Here is an 18,326-nt window from a genome sequence, read left to right as displayed (position 1 = left end):
AGGGACATCATGCTTGAGAGGGTGGAGGGACGGCGCAGGAGAGGAAGGCCCTCTATGAGGTGGATTGATTCAGTGACTGGGATAATAGGGATGGGAGTGTCAGAGACAGTGCAATTGGCACAGGACAGAGCAGAGTTTAGGGCTTGTTGTACATAGCGTCGCTGTGAGTCGCAAGTGACTCGACGGCACATAACAACAAAACAACAGGTGCAGCAGCATGCGGAAACTATGTCTTACCACAGGATCAGTTTTATTGGATGTTATTGGATCACCTTTCTTGGCAATAGGAACAAATATGGACCTCTTCCAATCCGTTGGCCTGACAGCTGTCCTCGAAATTTCCTAACATAGACTTGTGAGTGCATCCAAGGCTGCATCTATAAATTGAAAGAAGTCAGTTGGTATCCCATCGATTCTTGGGGGTCTTATTTTTTGTCAATGCCTTTGATGCCACTTCCACCTCCTCCTTCATTACTATTGACTCCTGCTCGTATGGAACTTCCTGAAATTCTTCAGTATCACTCAGTTCTTTTCGAGAAAGTGATTCTCTATATTCTCTCAATCTTGTTGTTGTAGGGGGTTTTTTTATACATTTTTTTATTGTAATTGTGATTTTTTTTTCTGGGTCATTCAATATATTGCCCATAGCATCCTTCAATATTGTGACTCAAGGTTTAAGTTTGTTTTTCAGTTCTCTCAGCTTAAGAGAGGCTGATTATTCAATAGGAGTGGGTAACAGAACACTGTCCGTTACTACAGCTTAATAAACATGACCCCCAGTGCTGTACTCAGTGAGCTTCCCCCTCTCTTGGAAATCAGGTCAGCTGACCATCTGCTGAACCACCTGGGGCTCCTAGAAGACTCTTCTTGGAGCTCTAGGTATTAGTGGTCTTGGGTCTCTAGCTGATTGTGTCTCGGGTGAGCATCAATTGGATAGCTTTGGTGCCAGGAGAAATCAACACTACTATTTGAATTTGAGCACTCTAAGGACATACTGCTTCTGAACATAACCAGTCTTAGAAGCATATCATCATCATCATCATTAGTCTTAGAAGAATATTATTATTTCCAAAATTTCTTTTCTTTTTCTGTGTTTTGATTGGAAGTTTATGGAGTAAATTGGTTTTCCATCTAACTGTTCATGCAGATTTTGCTTTATTACATTAATTAAAACCCAAACCAGAAAATTCAAACTCATAGTTACTCAGTCAGTTTCAACTTGTAGCAATCCTTCATCAGTTTCTGAAGCTATAAACGGAATAGGATGATACTGCCCGTATTTCATTAAAGAACAGATAGTGGATTTGAACCTCTGACCTTTCAATTATTAGCCTGCCACTTTTAACAAGATCCCTTTTATTTGCAATTCCTACACTCTTCCTGTCAGACAACTCAAAACTCAGTACTTCAATCTGAGCTCATGTCTACTTTGTGACACTTTGGGGTCCCTCACCCAGTATATCCCCTTTGTATATTGCCTTTGTTTTCTCTTATTGCATCCACCCTAATACCAGTTTCTGGACTCCTTTCAACATTAGCTGTCTAACACACATGGAGTGTAGGGTCTGTAAGCTTGTGACCAGGAAAGGGAACTGGGTCTGGTCAGTTTGCACATACCACTTGCCTTTCAGGCCCCCTGAACCAGAAAACCAGAACATGGCCAGGGCTAGCTGGTTGTGCACACTTTAAACCTGACACGTGCACCTTCTATCCTGCCCACACACAGAACTGTGACCTGGAGCAGCAGAGCATCGTTCACATTGTCCAGCGGCCCCAGAGGAGAGAGCCAGAAGCTGATCTACCCAGCGGGGCTCGCCCCAGAATTGCTGTGGGAGATGGTGGAAGAGAACCAGCCAGCTTGACCCGTGTGGACCTCAGCAGCTGCATGCTGCCTGCAGACTCTGTGGGCCTGGCTGTTATCCTCGATAATGACAAGAAGGGTGACCCTCGACCAGCTGAGGGTGCAAGTAAGTGCCAACTCCCTCTTTTAAGCCCCTATTGAGTTTCTTTTTTTGGTGTAGTAAAGTCCTGGTGGAGAAAAGCCTCATATTTGGAGTACCTGCATATTAAGTGATTGGTTACTAACTGAAAAGTTGGGAATTGGAGTCAACCTTGGGGCCTTGGAAGAAAGGCCTGGTGATCTTCATTTGAAGCCCCTCTGGGGCACAGTTCTACTCCAACACACACCCGCTCACCATGAGAAGTGGCCAATGCAGTAGTGACTGGCTGTGGCGTTGGTTGATGTACGTGTTTAATGATTAGTGCCTTCTTGCTCTAAGTGGCTGAAGTTCTAAAGGGCATCATAGGAGAGTTCTTGGGCATGAAACGCCAGGTGAGGACATGTGATAACAAGTGTTATAAAACAGGTGTCCACATTTAAAAAGAAAAAACACAAAACAATGGAGAGGGAGGCATCAGGCCCTGGTGGGAGTATCCACTCTTCTGAGGAGAAATTGGTAGGGTTGGCAATGAACTGTTTGGGGGGTTGCATGGATGACGAAGGGATCAACAGATCTCTCTTGAAGTTCACCTTTATTTTCTCTGACATCTTGTTACTGAATGTCTACATTCATTGAATGCACCTCTGATAATATAAAGACGTATTTGAAATGAAAAGGGCCTCACGTGGGGCCAGATGAGCTGGGGTTGCACGTGATAATTAACACCATGGGGTCTTCAGAATCTGAGAGTGTGGCTCTCAGTTATCTGCAGAGAGAGAATGATACCTGGTCAGGATGAATGGTGATGCTCTCCATGCTCTCCAGCATTGCCCACTTCCCTTGTTTGTACACAGAAGGTATCCAGCCAAGTGGTTTCTGACTCGTAGCCTGGAAGGCAGAGTCCACCCTCCCCTGGGGCATGCAGGCTGTAAATCTTTATGGAAGAGGCCTGACTCCTCTTTCTCCCAGAGAATAAGGTGGAATTGCCAACTCTTACCCCGAAACTTAATCCAAGGCACCAACAGGGCTTTGACTATTTGGAATCACTGTGGGCAGTGCAAACACTCTGCTTCTTCCCAGGAACCTTGGGTGGTTGTTAGGTGTTATTCAGCCCAACCCTGTCTTGCGCCATTTTCACAATTTCTGATGTGCTTAAGTCCATTGCTATAGTGACCGTGTCAAGCCATCTTGCTGGGGGGTCTTCCTCTCTTTGACCTCCCCACCTTGCCCATCATGATGTCTTTCTCCAAGGACTCATCCCCCCTGACAAGGTGCCCACAGTATGTGGCCTCTGTATTGTGATCCATGTTGCTTTTGTTATGAACCAGCTCACAGCTGACCCTCCCTCTGATTTTCAGAGGTTTCTGAAAATTGCCCAGCTTTCAGAAATAGTTCATCAGGTATATAATCCGCCCCTAGTTTGGCTTAGTCTGGGAGCTCCGTTAAAACCTGTTCAGTATGAGGGGCTGTCGGGAGGCAGAGAACCCTACTGGCATTTGAATAGCTAGTGGTTCTGCCATCACACCAACACCCAACACCACCACTGAAGGCAGCTTAGGAAATCACAATCTAGAAGATTCCCGCGTAGCACTAATAGTGCTGGTCTAGGAATCAGGCTATGAGTATCATTACCTGAGAAAATTAAGAAGATTATTGTTTAAAATGAGGTTAATTAATAAACTGTACTGTTCTATAAACCGGTGAGTAAGAACTACCAGTGAGTGGGCTCCTCCCGGGCTCCGAAGAAATCATGCGTGAATTCAGCACACACCCCATGTTTGTGCTTCCTTAATGAGGCCCCATCCGTCACAGCTGACAGGCATCCTGGAGCTCCTGGGCCTGAACAAGCAGAACTCCTCTCCAGTTAATGCCGCACAGCCTTTGAGGAGGAGTTCTCTAAAAAGGCACAGTGGAGCGGACCTGGAGGGAGGGAGGGATTCATAACAATGAAAAAGGTTTTCTTTTTCTTTTCAAAGAGAAGAGTGAATTGGGGGGAGGGGTGGGCAGGGAGAAGAGTGCAGCAATGAATGACTGGAAACCCTAAGTCTCTCTAAACTTTCATTTAAATTAAAAAAAGATGCCATTTTGCTTGGGGAAGATTAAGGTGTGCCTGGCCCAAGTCATGGTATTTCCAATTGCCTCATTTGCATGTGAAGGTTAGACTGTGAATAAGACCAAAGAAAAATTTGTGGGGTTGATGAAAAATACCAATATCCCGTGGCCTGTCAAGATAACAAACCAATCTGTCTTTGAAGAAGTGCGTCCAGCTTGTTGTTGAGATACAAGAGTGGTATTTTTCTCTCTTGCTTTGGGCGTGACATGAAGAAGAAAGACATGCTTGGAAGAGTAAAGGGTCTGTGAAGGAAGGAAGACCTTATGGAGATGGATTGACCCAGTGGCAGCAACCTGGGCTCAGGCCTGGCCGAGACTGTGAGACGGTGCAGAAGCATGCAGGCTTCGATTCTGTGTGCGCAGACTTGCTCTGAGCTCAACAACAATGACAGAAAGACAAAGCTTAGAGCTCTGACTTCTGTACAAGTGGATGTAAATCTAAGGGAACTAGGGCTCCTTGTTATGTTTATGGACAAGGCTCACCAGGCTGCTGGGGGTGAACTGCAGGAGAACAGCATGGAAGAGGTCAGTCTAGTCTTTCAGACTCTGGGACATTGACAGTAGCCATCACATCAAGCTGCTGTTCACTATCCAGCTGAACCAACCCATCCTGCTGAACCAACCTGTCCTGCTGAACCAACCCGTCCAGCTGAACCAACCCATCCAGCTGAACCAACCCCTGGCTGAACCAACCCGTCCTGCTGAACCAACCCATCCAGCTGAACCAACCCGTCCTGCTGAACCAACCCATCCAGCTGAACCAACCCCTGGCTGAACCAACCCGTCCTGCTGAACCAACCCGTCCTGCTGAACCGACCCGTCCTGCTGAACCGACCCGTCCTCCTGAACCAACCCGTCCTGCTGAACCAACCCGTCCTGCTGAACCAACCCGTCCTGCTGAACCAACCCCTGGCTGAACCAACCCATCCTGCTGAACCAACCCGTCCTGCTGAACCAACCCCTGGCTGACCACTCCAGTGAGGCTGGAGGCAGCAAATGCACTGGTGGCGGTTACAGTGCTGAGACCTAGTCTGTTGTTGCACAGTTAATTCTCACCCCTGGTGAGGCTGTGGGGCAGAGCAGAACTGGCCCAGGGGGTTTTCAAGGCTGCAGCATTTACCAGAGCAGACTGCCCCTCCATTTTTCTGTGGAGCAGCTGTTAGGAGTAGCTTGAGTTAGGTCTGACTTCCGGTGACCTAGTGCTGACAGAAGGAAGCAGTGCGGGTCCTGAACAACCCCCCACCCACCCACCCACTCTACTGTGCTGAAGCCTGTTCTTGCAGCCAATCCTGAGGAACTTCTTCTCCTGGGTGGAGCCTCTATTCTTCCAAGCCTAGTGTCCTTCTCCAGGGACTGGTCCCTCCTGATAGCACTCCCAAAGCACCGGAAACAAGGTCTCTCCATCCTTGCTTGTAAAGAACGCCCTGGCTGCTGTTCCTCCATGACAAGTGTTTTTCATTCTTCCCACCGTTTATCTTATATTTGATACTCTTCTCCAGAATTCAAAGGGATCCATTCTGGCATTTTCATGTATGTTGTCTAATACAATTGAATTTTCTTACACGTTGTCTTATACATTCACACTCCTATGGGGCATGTGCAAGTGGCTGGTGCCTCCAGATTGGTGACTCAAGGTTAGCAGCTGAGGGGTTTAAGCTCTGTGTCACCAGGGCTCCTGGGAAATAATAGCAGTCAACATTTACAAGTGTTTTCTGTTCAGTTGGCCAGGCTTAGCACTGCTTGTATTAAAATACCTCCTCATTTATTTCTTTAGCAGCCTTTTAAGAGGTGTAGCATTAAGAATCAGGCTCAAACAATTTGAGGACTAAATCCTAACAAGACTAGGCTCAGGATTGTTCTTCCCCTAGTTGCCCCCGAGTGATGTAACCAGTTAACCTCTGTGTCTCTCGAGGAAAGCCGGCACCGTTTATATGGCCTCTTCACTGAAGCTCCACGAAGCCCAGTTCTGCAAGGTCCATGTCCATAGCATCTGGCTTGCATTTTGGGTGTGGTATTACGCCAAAGAGTATGTTGTTGTTCTTAAGTGCTGTCAAGCTTCCAGCCCATTTATAATGACACCATGAACCACACAACAAAGCTGTGTCCAACATTTAACAAGATGGATTGATGTTGGAAACAACCCAAATGTCCAACCACAATCAAATGAATTGAGAAACTGTGGTACAGTCACACAAAGGAATACTACACAACTCTCAGGAGCAATGATTTCAAAAATTACTACATAACTTGGGAGGGACTGGAGAGCATTATGCTGAGGGAACTAACTCAGCCCTATAAAGACATATAGTGTATGGAACCTTTATTGTAGAAATGGAAAGATAACTAGTAATATGTGTATGAGGATGAACGGGGTGGGGAGGGTAGGAGCAGAGTGGTGAGAATGGGCAGGGGGAAATATTAGGGTCACACAATTTGATGGATGGAGAAAGGAGTGGGTAAAAGAAATGGGAAAAATCCAGTGGGGATCTGGAACAACAGGGCAATGTGGGCATAGTTGAATGCTGATTTATTTTACAAAACATGATGGATCCGAATGGAAAAGAAAGATGGATTGTTGCAGTGGTTGCCACAGGGGTTTAAGCAGAGCAGTGATTGTGAGGGTGCGTGGGATAAAACAAGGTGTGGGCGTGTCCTATGAAGAGCCTCTGGGTCAGGACCCACTCTAGTCATCTTGCACCACCAATATTCCTCTAAGAACAGATTGCAGAAGTGGTCAAACCATGATTTCCTGTTACTTATGTATTTTTATTTTAAAGTCCACACAGTCATAAAATTATTTTAAAGAATAGTGTTGTATTCTTACCGAGTAGTTCATTTAAAAACTCAGTTTTTGTACCACACACATACTATGTTTCACAAATTGCAGGTTATTAAAAAAAAGGAAGGTTTTAGGAATTTCCTGTGTAAAGATCTTCCTTCCTCAGTTTAATAAGGAAGCATTTTCTTCATATTTAAGAACATTTCACTCTCTGATACGTATCCCAGAACACTTGATGATGTATGTACATGTGACGCCTATACTTGGACCGGGAAGAAGTCCTCAGAACAGAACAAGGAAACACTGCATGGTTCAAAATCAGGAGGGGAATGTGTCAGGGATGTGTCTTATCTCCACACCTTTTCAATCTATATGCAGAACAGATCATTTGAGAGGATGGACTTTATGAGGAAGAATGTGGCATCAGGATAGTAGGAAGGTTCATCCAACAACTTATGATGTGCAGATGACACAGCGTTACTTGCTGAAACTGAGGAGGACCTGAATCACTTGCTGTAGAAGGTCAAGGACTGTAGTCTTCAATATGGATTGAAGCTCAACATCAAGAAGACAACGGTTCTCACCACTGGGCCAATTGGCAGCACCATGATAGAGGGAGAAGAAATTGAGGTTGTTAACAATTACCACTTGCTCAGATCCACAATCAGCACTCTTACCACCAGCAGTCAGAAAATCAAAAGACAAATTGCATTGAGGACGTTTGCTGTCAGTGACCTCTAATGATATATCAGTCTAGAGACTAAGGTGTGCCTGATCCAGACCATGGTCTTTGCAATTACTTTCTATCCATCAGAGAGCTGGACAATGACTAAGGATGACAGACGAGGAATCATTGCCTTTGAGTTGTGGTGTTGGAGAAGAATATTAAACATAGCATGTTGACGTGACCACCAAGACAACAAGCAGGTTTGTTTTGGAGAGGGTGAAACGAAGTTTCTCTTTGGAGGTAAGGATTTTGGAATTCTGTCTCACATATTTTGGGCATGTGGCAAGGAGGGATCAGTTCTTAGAGAAGGACATCATTTTTGGAAGGGTGGAGGGACAGTACAGGAGAGGAAGATGCCAGATGAGATGGACAGATAACAGTAACTGCAGCAATGTGGTAACTGTATTGGAGTCAGTGAGACTGGCTCAGGATTGGGCAGAGCTCAGAGCTGTTGTGCATTGGGTTGCTATGAGTCACAGGTGATTCAGTGGCACATAACAACAACAATGATTAGTTTTAATGACACATTACATGTTGTGTTATATTCTTGAGATATAAGTTGAAAACATATAAGACATTAAAAATGGGCAAAATATGAAAGCCGTTTTAACAAAGAAAGAGCTCTTCAGATGTGAGCCCTGGATATCAATCATGGATCCATCGTGGTTAGTAGAGAATCTGTTCTTGGCAACAATTTATGACCAGCACTTAAGTGCAGTACAGAAGGGAATTATTCTGGGATAGTCAATGAGTTAACACATGCCAAACACTCGTCAGTCAAGGAGGCTTACTAATGAAATCAAGTGATGAACTTCAGACTGAATTCGCCTTTTATCCAAAGCCGAACCTCAGGAGCCTGTAAAGATGGACTGTCCATAGCAATGCCTTTCAGCCAGAGGGCGTGGCTTTCTCAGTATTTGGACGATTTAATTGTCTCTGCCGTAATAACGCAGCTTGGCAGTAAGACCAGAGTGCCGTAAAGCTGATCCCACGGCAAATCATTGAAATAGCTTTCTGTCAAGAAATTAATTTTTCTTCCCAACCACACATTCTTATCCTAATATTGCATTTGCAATATTCTTATTCTCAGAGAAAGCACAGGAGAAGCTGCGGCACCCCCGTGGATGACATATTTTGGGTGGGTTTTTGAAGGAGGAAGATATAGCTCCCCCCAGGTCCCCCTAATCTCAGGAAGTCTGACTACGACCCCAAAAGCAGCACCGCCTGTGCCTTTTGCTTCACCGTACTTTACAGAACTATTGCTATTCTCTGTAGTAATTTTGCTTCTTGGGTTGAACGTACCCACACAAAATGTCAGTAAGTCTAGCATATTCTGCTCCCCCATGGATTGACACATGCAGAGTGTTTTGTCACTGCCAAGTCGTTTTTCTTAGCCCGTAAAATGTGACCCTATACCAACTGCCCCCATTTGGTTCTGAGGCTGTAAATCTTAATTGGAAGAGACCACAAATCCTTCTCCCTGGGAGCACCTGGTAGACTTCAGCTCTCTTACGTGACATTTAGCACAAGAATACGGGTGCTCTAAGAAGTCTGCAGTCAGCTGTTCATGCAAAGGTTGGAAGTTCCAAGCCACCCAGGCCTCAGAGGTAAACAGCTTGCATAAATCGTATGGTCAAGAAAACTATCAAGCTGTTCTGTTTGGCACCATTTGCAGGGCTCAATCACCACCCACCTCCACCTCACCTACCTTAGAGGAAGATGTGCCTGTGCACCTGGAGGGAGTGTGGTCTTTGAGAGAAAGAGAGGCTATCTCAGCAAGGCGGGGAGTCAGAGCACAGCCTCCGAGTGGAGCCTGGCGGTCCAAGAAGGCTCCGTGTGTGGCAGGCACGGGGACTGTGGACAGTGCTGGAGCTGAGGTCAGACAAAGGTGGGCGCCACCTTGTGGGATTCCACCATTGCACTGGGGGTAGGAGCCTGAGGTACTGCCAACTCTGGGCCCCAGATAGCTCTGATAACTTTCAGTCACACCTCTTCTCTTCTGGGTTTTGGGAATATTTTCCCCAAGTCATGTAATTTAAAAGTATTCATTCCCCCCTCCCTTCATAAATACTTGAAAAAAGAGACAGATTTTGTAGCCAATGGAGCTGGAATGTGTGACAGACAGACACAGCTGACAGGTGTCAGGGGAAGGGAGCTGAGATGAGTCCCATGTGCTCACATAATCCCAGATTCTTGGGGGCTGCTGGGCAGAGGTTGTGCCCCCAGCACACCATCAGGGTGAGGGGATGAGCAAGGGTGGCATCTCCCCTGTGGGTACATATCATTCTGTGAGAAGCTGTTTGTATTATTTGGCTATTTGAAGACAGCGGCATACAATTCAGTCCAAAATTAATTGTGAGAAACAAGACTGTGAAATGGTACAACCACTTTGGAAGACAGTTTGGTGTTTCCTGAAAAAGCTGAACATGGAATTCAATTTGGTCTGGCTGTTCCACTGCTTGGAATATACCCTGAGAAAATGAGAACTGAGGCTCTAATGGAGACTTATACACCAATGTTCAAAGCAGCATTATTCACCATTGCAAGAACATGGAAACAGCCCAAATGTCCAACCACATGGAATGGATCAAGAAATCATGGTATATTGGCACAATGGAAAACTGTGCAGCACACAGGAGCAATGATTTTATCAATTACTACCTAACATGGTGGGGACTGGAGAGCATTATGCTGAGTGAACTAACTCAGTCTCATAAAGACAAATACTATATAAGACCATTATTGTAGAATGAGTACCAGGATCCAAGAAGGGGAGCTTAATTATAGGGTCACGCAATTTGATGGGTGGAGTGAGGGGTGGGTAAAGGAATGGGGAAAGATGCAGCGTGAAAAACAATTGTATATGAACTTTTTATGTAAACTAGTATAAAAGAAAAAAATAAGGTATAACTTTAAAAAAATATGGTGAGGAAGTTGTTGTTATCAGGTGCCATCAAGTCGAGTAGGACTCTTAGTGACCCGGTGGATAATAGATTTGCACCCTGTGCCATCTCATCATCTCTGGCACACTTGCGCCCATTGTCCTGTTGACTGTGTCAATCCTTTCATTGAGGGTCTTCCTGTCTTTTGCTGACTCTCCACCTTTCCAAGTATGATGTCCCTCCCCAAGGAATAATCTCTCCTAGCAACATGCCAAAGTATGTGAGGTGGGGCTCCATCATCTGTGACTCCAAAGAGCACTCCGGCTGCACCTTCTTCAAGACATGGTTGTTTGTTCTTTCAGCCGTCCATGGGATCGTCAGTGCTCTCCTCCAACACCACAGCTGTGTCGTTACTGGGGTTTGGTAGGTCCTCCGCAACTCACACGGAGCTTAAGTACAACAGGATAAAACACTGCTTGATCCCTTACCAACTTCACAGTCTCTGTAGTGCTTAAATCTGCTGGAAAATCACTGTGAGAATCTGTCTCCGTAAGACGCTGTTTCTCTCCCTCCCTCCCTCTCCTCCTCCTCCTCCTCCTCCTCCTCCTTCTTCTTTCTCTCTCTCTCTCTCTCTCATCTCTACTTTTGCAGTCATGATGTTCTTCTCCAGGGTCTGGCCACCTCTGATAACCTGCCCAAGATATGTGAACCCAAGTCTCCCCTCCTTCTTGTAAGGAGCAACTTGGCTGCACTGCTTCTTTTTTTAAATTTTTTTTCCCATTTTTAAAATTTTTTCAACATTTTTTTTCTCATTTTATTGTACTCTTTTCAATTCATAGCTGTACAATCTCAGAGAGTATTATTTAAAAATAAACTTTAGAAGTAATGCTCTAAAGCAGAATTCTGTGCTTTCCACAGACCTCTGCCCCATGGAAGTCCCCTCCTCAGATTCCCCCTCAGGAGATGGCTGTACTATTCAGTTTCTCAAGACACTAACAACTGTCAACCATGAATACTGTACCCAGCAAAATTGTCCATCAAATTTGAAGGGGAGATCAAGATACTGTCGGAAAAAAAACAGAACCTGGGGGAGTTTGTAAAAACAAGACCAGCGTTGCAGGAAACACTGAGAGTCGTCCTTCTTACAGAGGTGCCACAGAAAGCAGAATGGACCAAAGTAACTAACAGCACCAAAAAGAATTCAACACAATGATAGCAATAAAACCTTGCACTGCTTCTGAGATGGATTTGCTGTTCTTTTGGTAGTCTTGGTGTATCCAATATTCCTCACCAGTGCTACAACTCAAAACCATCTTTGGCCTTCTGAATTTATCATCCAACTTTTACATGCACATGAGACAATGTTTGAATCTGTAAATTGGGTCATGAGCACCTTACCTATCAGAATTGCATTATTGCTCTTTAAACTTTAAAGAGATTGTTGGCAGATTTTCCCAGTGCAGTACATTTATTTCTTAACTGCTGTTTCCCCATGGAAGTGACCATGTGTTGTTTGTGGATCCAGTTAAAATGAAAGCCTTGCAAGTGTCAATCTGGGTCAGAGTAAGTAAGGGATGAAAAGACTTGTTGCTGAAGTGAAGGGAAGTCCTTGCCAGTGGTCACTATCCCAAAGCATAAAGCACATCAAAAGTCCATAGCCCAGCTCCATGGTGTCAGTGGGCCCCACAAACAGCAAGAGGTTCTTTTATTTGGTCCTGACTCATAGTTACGGTACCAACAATGGGGCTAATAAGTGAAGGGAGTTTGGCGGGGGGTGGTGGTGGGGTAAAGAATATCACCCAAAACAAAGATGTTAATAAGTTCAGCACTGCATAGTCAAGTCTTGATTGGAAAAGGGAGGAAGAGATGATGCTTCAGGCTCACTGAGGGAGGTGGCAGGGAAAGGACTGGAAGCTTGTAGCACACATACCCTGTTCTTGGCAGCCTTAGTGGCAGAGGAAGTCCATCATTTACATCTTCTCCTCCTTCACCCCTGAGGACTTCCTGAGCACACTGGGCAGCTGCCAACGTGGCAAGATTTCCACTTGACAGAAGAGGGTGAGGGTGGCTATTCACAGCTGGCCGAGTGCGCTTGGGCCTGCTCCAGCATCCATGCAGAGCACCAGAAAGGCAGGCTGCCGGCTGGAATCCTTTCCAGGCGCTGAGAAGGAACATTCAAGTATAAAATTCACGTTAAAGGGCAAAACGAACTGCTTACAATCAACTTGCTTCTCTAAACTTACTCTAATCCTATAAAGACAGATGGAATTTTGTAAAAGTGTACCATTGAAGATATTTTTTCTCATTCTTAGCATCTAAAGTTTTTATATAAAACTCAGGAATCTTTGTCTCACCTTTTCTATTAAAATAGAAATTCTAAAAAGATAGGGTTGGGTTTTTAAAAAAAAAAACAAAACAAAGGCAACCAACAAAAGCAAAACCCTGTGTGTCTCATGTCATTCAATCATGTATTGGGATGGAGATAGAGATGATAGAGAGAGAGAAAGAGAGAGAGTGAGTGAGTGAGTGTGGGGTGGAGCTCCCCGATTAAAACAAGCTTGGAAGGAGGAGTGGCATCCACTTCCGTAATAGCTTGCCTCCGGAAAACCTATGAACCTGGAGAGAGGATGAAAGGCACCCAAGCATCGAGGACTCTCCTTCATAGGGTCGCTATGAGTCACCTGCGACTCAACGGCACTTAACAACAACAACATGTATATGTATATAAAATCTCTATCATATATATATAATTTTACTTACTTCCTAAGGTATATCATAGAATCAGGTTCAAATTTCTGCAACATCTACATTTACTGAACTCTCTTTAATTTTCCCAGTGATACCCCAGAAGCTCTGTAAAACGTTAACAGCTTTCCTTAATGGATTTAACGTAATCCTCCAAAGATTAAGTTGAGAACTCTGAAGAAGAGTCTTCCACTTCTGTGTGTATGATAATGACATTAAGCAGACTATTTAGTCAACCTGTAAAGTTGCTAATTTTCTAAGAAGGGACCCAATCTTTTGCTCTTATGAATTAAATGAAAATCACTATCATCTATCTATCTATCTATCTATCTATCTATCTATCTATCTATCTATCTAATATATGCATAAGTATATATATTATATATGTGTATGTGTGTGTATATATATGTGTGTGTGTGTGTGTGTGTGCGTGTATTTTTTTTTCTTTCTTTATTTGCAGTTGGCAGGTCCAGAGCACTTAGCAGTGTTCTTGCTGGCACATGTAGTAGGAACAGGTGGTGGGCGGATGTTTTTCAGTCCTCTGGCTGGTGCATCTGTCCCCCATGGCCTGGAACTGAAGAGCCTGGTCTCAAAGCAGGGCTTCCAACATTCCTGTCTCAGCCTCCTCTGGACAGGTGTGGCCTGTGGTGTAGCATCATTATCTCACATGGGAGCTGGTCTCAAATGCACTCTTTGCCTCCACCTGGGACTTAATGAATCAGAATCTCTTTTTAAACAATCTTCTGGTGAACCATGTACATTACAGTGTAAGAAGATCGGATACTGTATTATTTTTAATTCAATACACTGTATCTCCATTTCTCCACAGTATATCCGGTTGCCATCAATGTGATATTCTTATGTGTCAACCTCAAGTGTGGAGGATGTAACTTTGCTCTGTAGATATGCCATTGGGTATAGTATTGAACATAGATGACCAGGCATTTAGTCCAAGGTGTCTCTGAGTAAACGTGTACTTTCTGGACATGGGGGCACAGGACATGATCGACTTTCTGAAAGGGCCAGAGGGAATGAGAATAGCAAAACCCTTACCACTTCAGAGCAAAAAGAAAGGAAAAAAAAAAAGTCCATAGCCCAGCTCCATGGTGCCTCCTGGGCCCCACTAACAGCAAGAGGTTCTTTTATTTATTGCTGACTCAAAGTTATGATACCAACAATGGGGTTTATTAGGGAAGGGAAGGTGGAGAGAGGAGGAAGCAAAGAATATGACCCAAAACTAGTCCTGGCTTTAGCCTAGCAGTTCCAAGTCACAATTGCTCGTTTAGTCCACGCTCCAGTTTCAGTTCAGCATTCAGATCCAAATCAATCAGCAAGGTTTATCTCAGAGTCATTATAACCGAATTATCCAGAAGGGTTTTTTCCTCAGAGCAGTTATAAGTCAGCTTCTCCTTCAAACATCCAGCAAGAACAGCCAAACCTTTACCTGTGGCCAACACAAATACAAGAAACTTCAGGTCACACTTTGCCACTGTTTGTCCACAGCAATGCCACAGTCTTTCCACCACTAGGGTCCCACTCTCACCAGGATCTTACTGCCATCAGCCTCACTTGCCTCAAGTCTTGCTCATTTCTAATCTTGCTCTTCTGTGTGGGAAGCACTCTTTCTCTTATCCTAGCCCCACACCTGTTGATGATTTGCAAGACCATGCTAATTAGCAAGACTACACGTCTGCAGTTAAGGTAGCTGGAGATCAGAGGCTAACTGGTTTTTTAAAAAGCCAACTTTTAGACTAGTGCCACAGCCAAGCACTCTATCTATGACTTAGACATGGAAAGTTTCAGCCTCAGAGAGTTCCTACCATAATTAAGTGAGCTGCTTCATCACATGAGCTTGGAATTGTGCAAATACTAAGTATTTAGTAAATGAGCAAATTTTTCCTATCCTTTTCCTTTCCAGCTCTAATATTCCACTGTTGATTTTTTTTAAGAGTCCACTGCCTTAAGTAATTTCTGATTCTTAGCAATCCTGTAGTATAGAGAAGAATTGTCTCAGAGTTTACAAGACTGTAAAGCTTTCATGAAATAGATGCTGCATCTCACTCCCACACTTGGTTCAACGCTGACCTCTTGGTTAGCTTTGCTGGGTTTTTGTGCTGTGGAATCAGAACCTTGGTTCATCTGTGGATATTCAGAGGCTAAAAATCTCATGGAATGAGATTGTCCGTCTTGATTATCAACCCAGTGTTTAATCACTAAACCACCAGGGCTCACGATGTAGGGTTTGAAAATCGAATTCAGCTGGATAGGTACAGGGCTCCCTCATGAGTAAACAAAAACCCAACAAAACTTGAGACATAAAGACCTTATTCCATACTTGGTATGCTCCCTTTTCTTAAGAATACTCTTGGATTCCTTAGCTAATTGGATCCATGCTTGATAGAGTAACATAAATTAACATGAATCGTTATAACATTCACCAAACAGTACCAAATTAGGAGAGTGCTCCAAGGTAGGAATGGCATCAGGAAGACAGCTCTTTGGGCTATTTTCCTACAGTTGTGTTGGTGACTGACTTCTATTCCTCAACCACATTTTTTTTTCCATTTTCTGTTGCATCACATCTGGGGCATTCAATCAGAAAACTCATTATCTCTTTTTTTTTGGCCATTAGGAACTATTTGTACTGAAAGAAACTTGCAATAAGGTTAAATGAAAAACATGATTTTCTGCCTTCCCCACCCCCCTACCCCCAACCACCAGGTCTTACTCCAAGGACCTTTAGCAGAAAAAAAAGAAAATAAAATGCTATCACATTCTGTATTTTGGGGGGAAATATGCCTAGGTCAAAAAAACAGAGAAACTAGGGATGGGTCACATCTGTGGACCATAAGAAATTTTATTAACCCTGTCCTGACAACAGGTAATGCATGAGAGCAGATTAGGAACCAGTGTTCAACTCAATGACACAGAGTTCATCTTTCAAATGAACAAAGAATACAGTGGGCCTGGGGAAGCTCTGATTGGTCAAGGATACACATGTCCAATCAGGTTTAGTACGTAAAACAAAACACTCTGGACTGTGTGCTTCTGCGGCCCTTAAACATATATTTTCATTTGGATCCCAGAGTTTCCATCCTTCCATGATTGAGATAAAAAAATATGTGTACATATTGCTGTTTTACTTTCAGAAACAATGTCTTTCCACTAAATCATTGACACACTAAGTCAAACGTCTTGATGGAGAGAGAAGCTTTAGGCGAGGACCCGCCAGTCTTGGCTCCCGCCTACCAGGCTCTGATTCTGTCATCACAGTGTGGAGACGGTTATACTCCAGACTCAGTGGTATTGCACAAAAGCTGCTTGTCGCTTCGGCTTCTGGTGCCAATAATGTTTTTGATGATAAATTCTAGGCAGAAACCTTCATTTTCTGACAATTATGATGTCTCCTCTCTTTTTTGAAATATGCTTTTTCCTCACTTAGCAACCATCTCACTATCTGTAATTTCACATTTATGTCAAGAGTGAAAAGCTACTCGAACCCTTTTAAAGCCAGGTAAGGACTCACGGATTTTGAGTCAGAGAGACTTTCTTCTGGGTTCTGTGCCTTTAACTCTTCCCATCATGCCGTACTCCCCAGTCTTGGATGCAAATAAAGGTTAAAAGGATAAGGAGGGAGAGACCCAAGGATTAACATGCATTAGCCCGCATGTACCTCACAGTGTAGGATGCCTTGGCTGGTTCTCAGGCCGTGGCACAGCTGTGAGAAGGCAGCAGAGAGAGCAGACTCGCTTCTCAATGGGCACCGTACTGCACACTCTAAGATGACCATTACAGCAGTTGGAGCACGGTGACCAGCGGGTAGACATTCCAGGTGGGTGGGCATTTCCGTGGAAGCATGAACTTCACCTGAACTGGGGTGGAGTTGGCCCTCTCCTGCCTGAACATCTTTCTGCGATTTGAAACGGCACACGTCTGCTGCACACCAGCTGTGCGGTGCTCACTGCTTGGAGACCAGGGGCTTGTAGATGGCAGGTGTACAACAGCCCTCTGGGGCCACTTCAGGAAACGACTCCGGTATCCTGAGCAACATGTGGGCACTGAAGTTCGGCCTAATGCTGATTTTTCTCATAATGACTTGCTTTCTGGAACCCAGCCATGTTGATAAGTGGGAAATGTGTAGTTGAGTAACCTGGTGTTAAATTTCATTGCCTCGTTCATGGGGGCATGACTGAAATCTTGATGGTATCACATACGTTTGGCAGGTGAATCCAATCCTCCAAAAGGTGGAACCAAGAACAGCCATTTCTGCAGGTATCAAGACTACATAGCTCACACTGGCCACATGGGATGTGTTTTCATAAAAAGGAAGAAAAATTATATTTTACTAAGTAGTACTTTATTTACTAATGCTAACATGGTTTCTATTGAGTTATTTCAAATGTGTATACTACACTTGTGATAACCATGACCGTAACTCCTTCTTTAACCCTTTTCTTCATGTCAGTAAGAAACACTATAGCTCAGGAAACCATCACAGCAAATCTTCAGTGTTGAGGATACCAGTTCTCTTAGAAAAAGCTGTACAAGAGCTTTTAAAATTAATTTAAATTAACACGTAAATGAGTATGTGCTAATGCTTATGTAAGAGGAACCCTTAGACCGGTGGCCTTCCCTAGTCAGTCCCAAGCATGCTTTTGGGCACAGCACCCTGCTGTTGTGCTGATGGCTTACTTCCCAGCTTCCGTCACAGCACTGTTTCCATATGAGCCTGTCCTTCCTGCACTTCATTGCCAAGTGTTATTTTTGTTTATGTGAAGAAAAACAAAGGTTTACATTTGTATTAATTTTTAAAAATTTCTAAATTTAAGATCTTTACTGTATATAGCAGGACCATGAGCATACTTTATCCTAAAGACATATGAAGACTATGTGCAAAAATCATACTATAAGTCATTGAACAAAGCATGGTCTATGTTAGGAGGAATGGAATGTAATCAGGAGGCTTAACAATAAATAAAAGTATGATACATTGATGAAGATGAATGCAATATAAACGTTGAGGATTATGTTGAAGAAGAAGATTTAATGGTATAGAAGGCTGTTATAGGAACAAATACATTCCAAAAGAATGGCTCTAATCTTGTAATCTTGTCTCTCTCTCTCTATGTATATATCTATAT

The 18,326-nt window shown here is 43.9% G+C and overlaps 1 protein-coding gene across 1 annotated transcript in view; it reads left to right on the top strand.

The window, feature by feature from the left end:
- PARK2 (parkin RBR E3 ubiquitin protein ligase) overlaps positions 1-18,326 on the top strand; it is a 1,426,764-nt gene that overhangs the window by 259,435 nt on the left and 1,149,003 nt on the right. The window contains exon 3 of the mRNA XM_006882824.1: positions 1,727-1,967. Within this exon, the coding sequence (XP_006882886.1) occupies positions 1,727-1,967 (241 nt within the window). The remainder of the gene's footprint in view (positions 1-1,726; positions 1,968-18,326) is intronic.

Source organism: Elephantulus edwardii, unplaced genomic scaffold (assembly GCF_000299155.1).
Source record: "Elephantulus edwardii isolate Elephantulus edwardi_28Jun2011 unplaced genomic scaffold, EleEdw1.0 scaffold00024, whole genome shotgun sequence".
Lineage (NCBI taxonomy): Eukaryota > Metazoa > Chordata > Mammalia > Macroscelidea > Macroscelididae > Elephantulus > Elephantulus edwardii.
The sequence above is the reverse complement of the archived record's forward strand: the minus strand, read 5'-3'. Positions and strand labels throughout refer to the sequence as shown.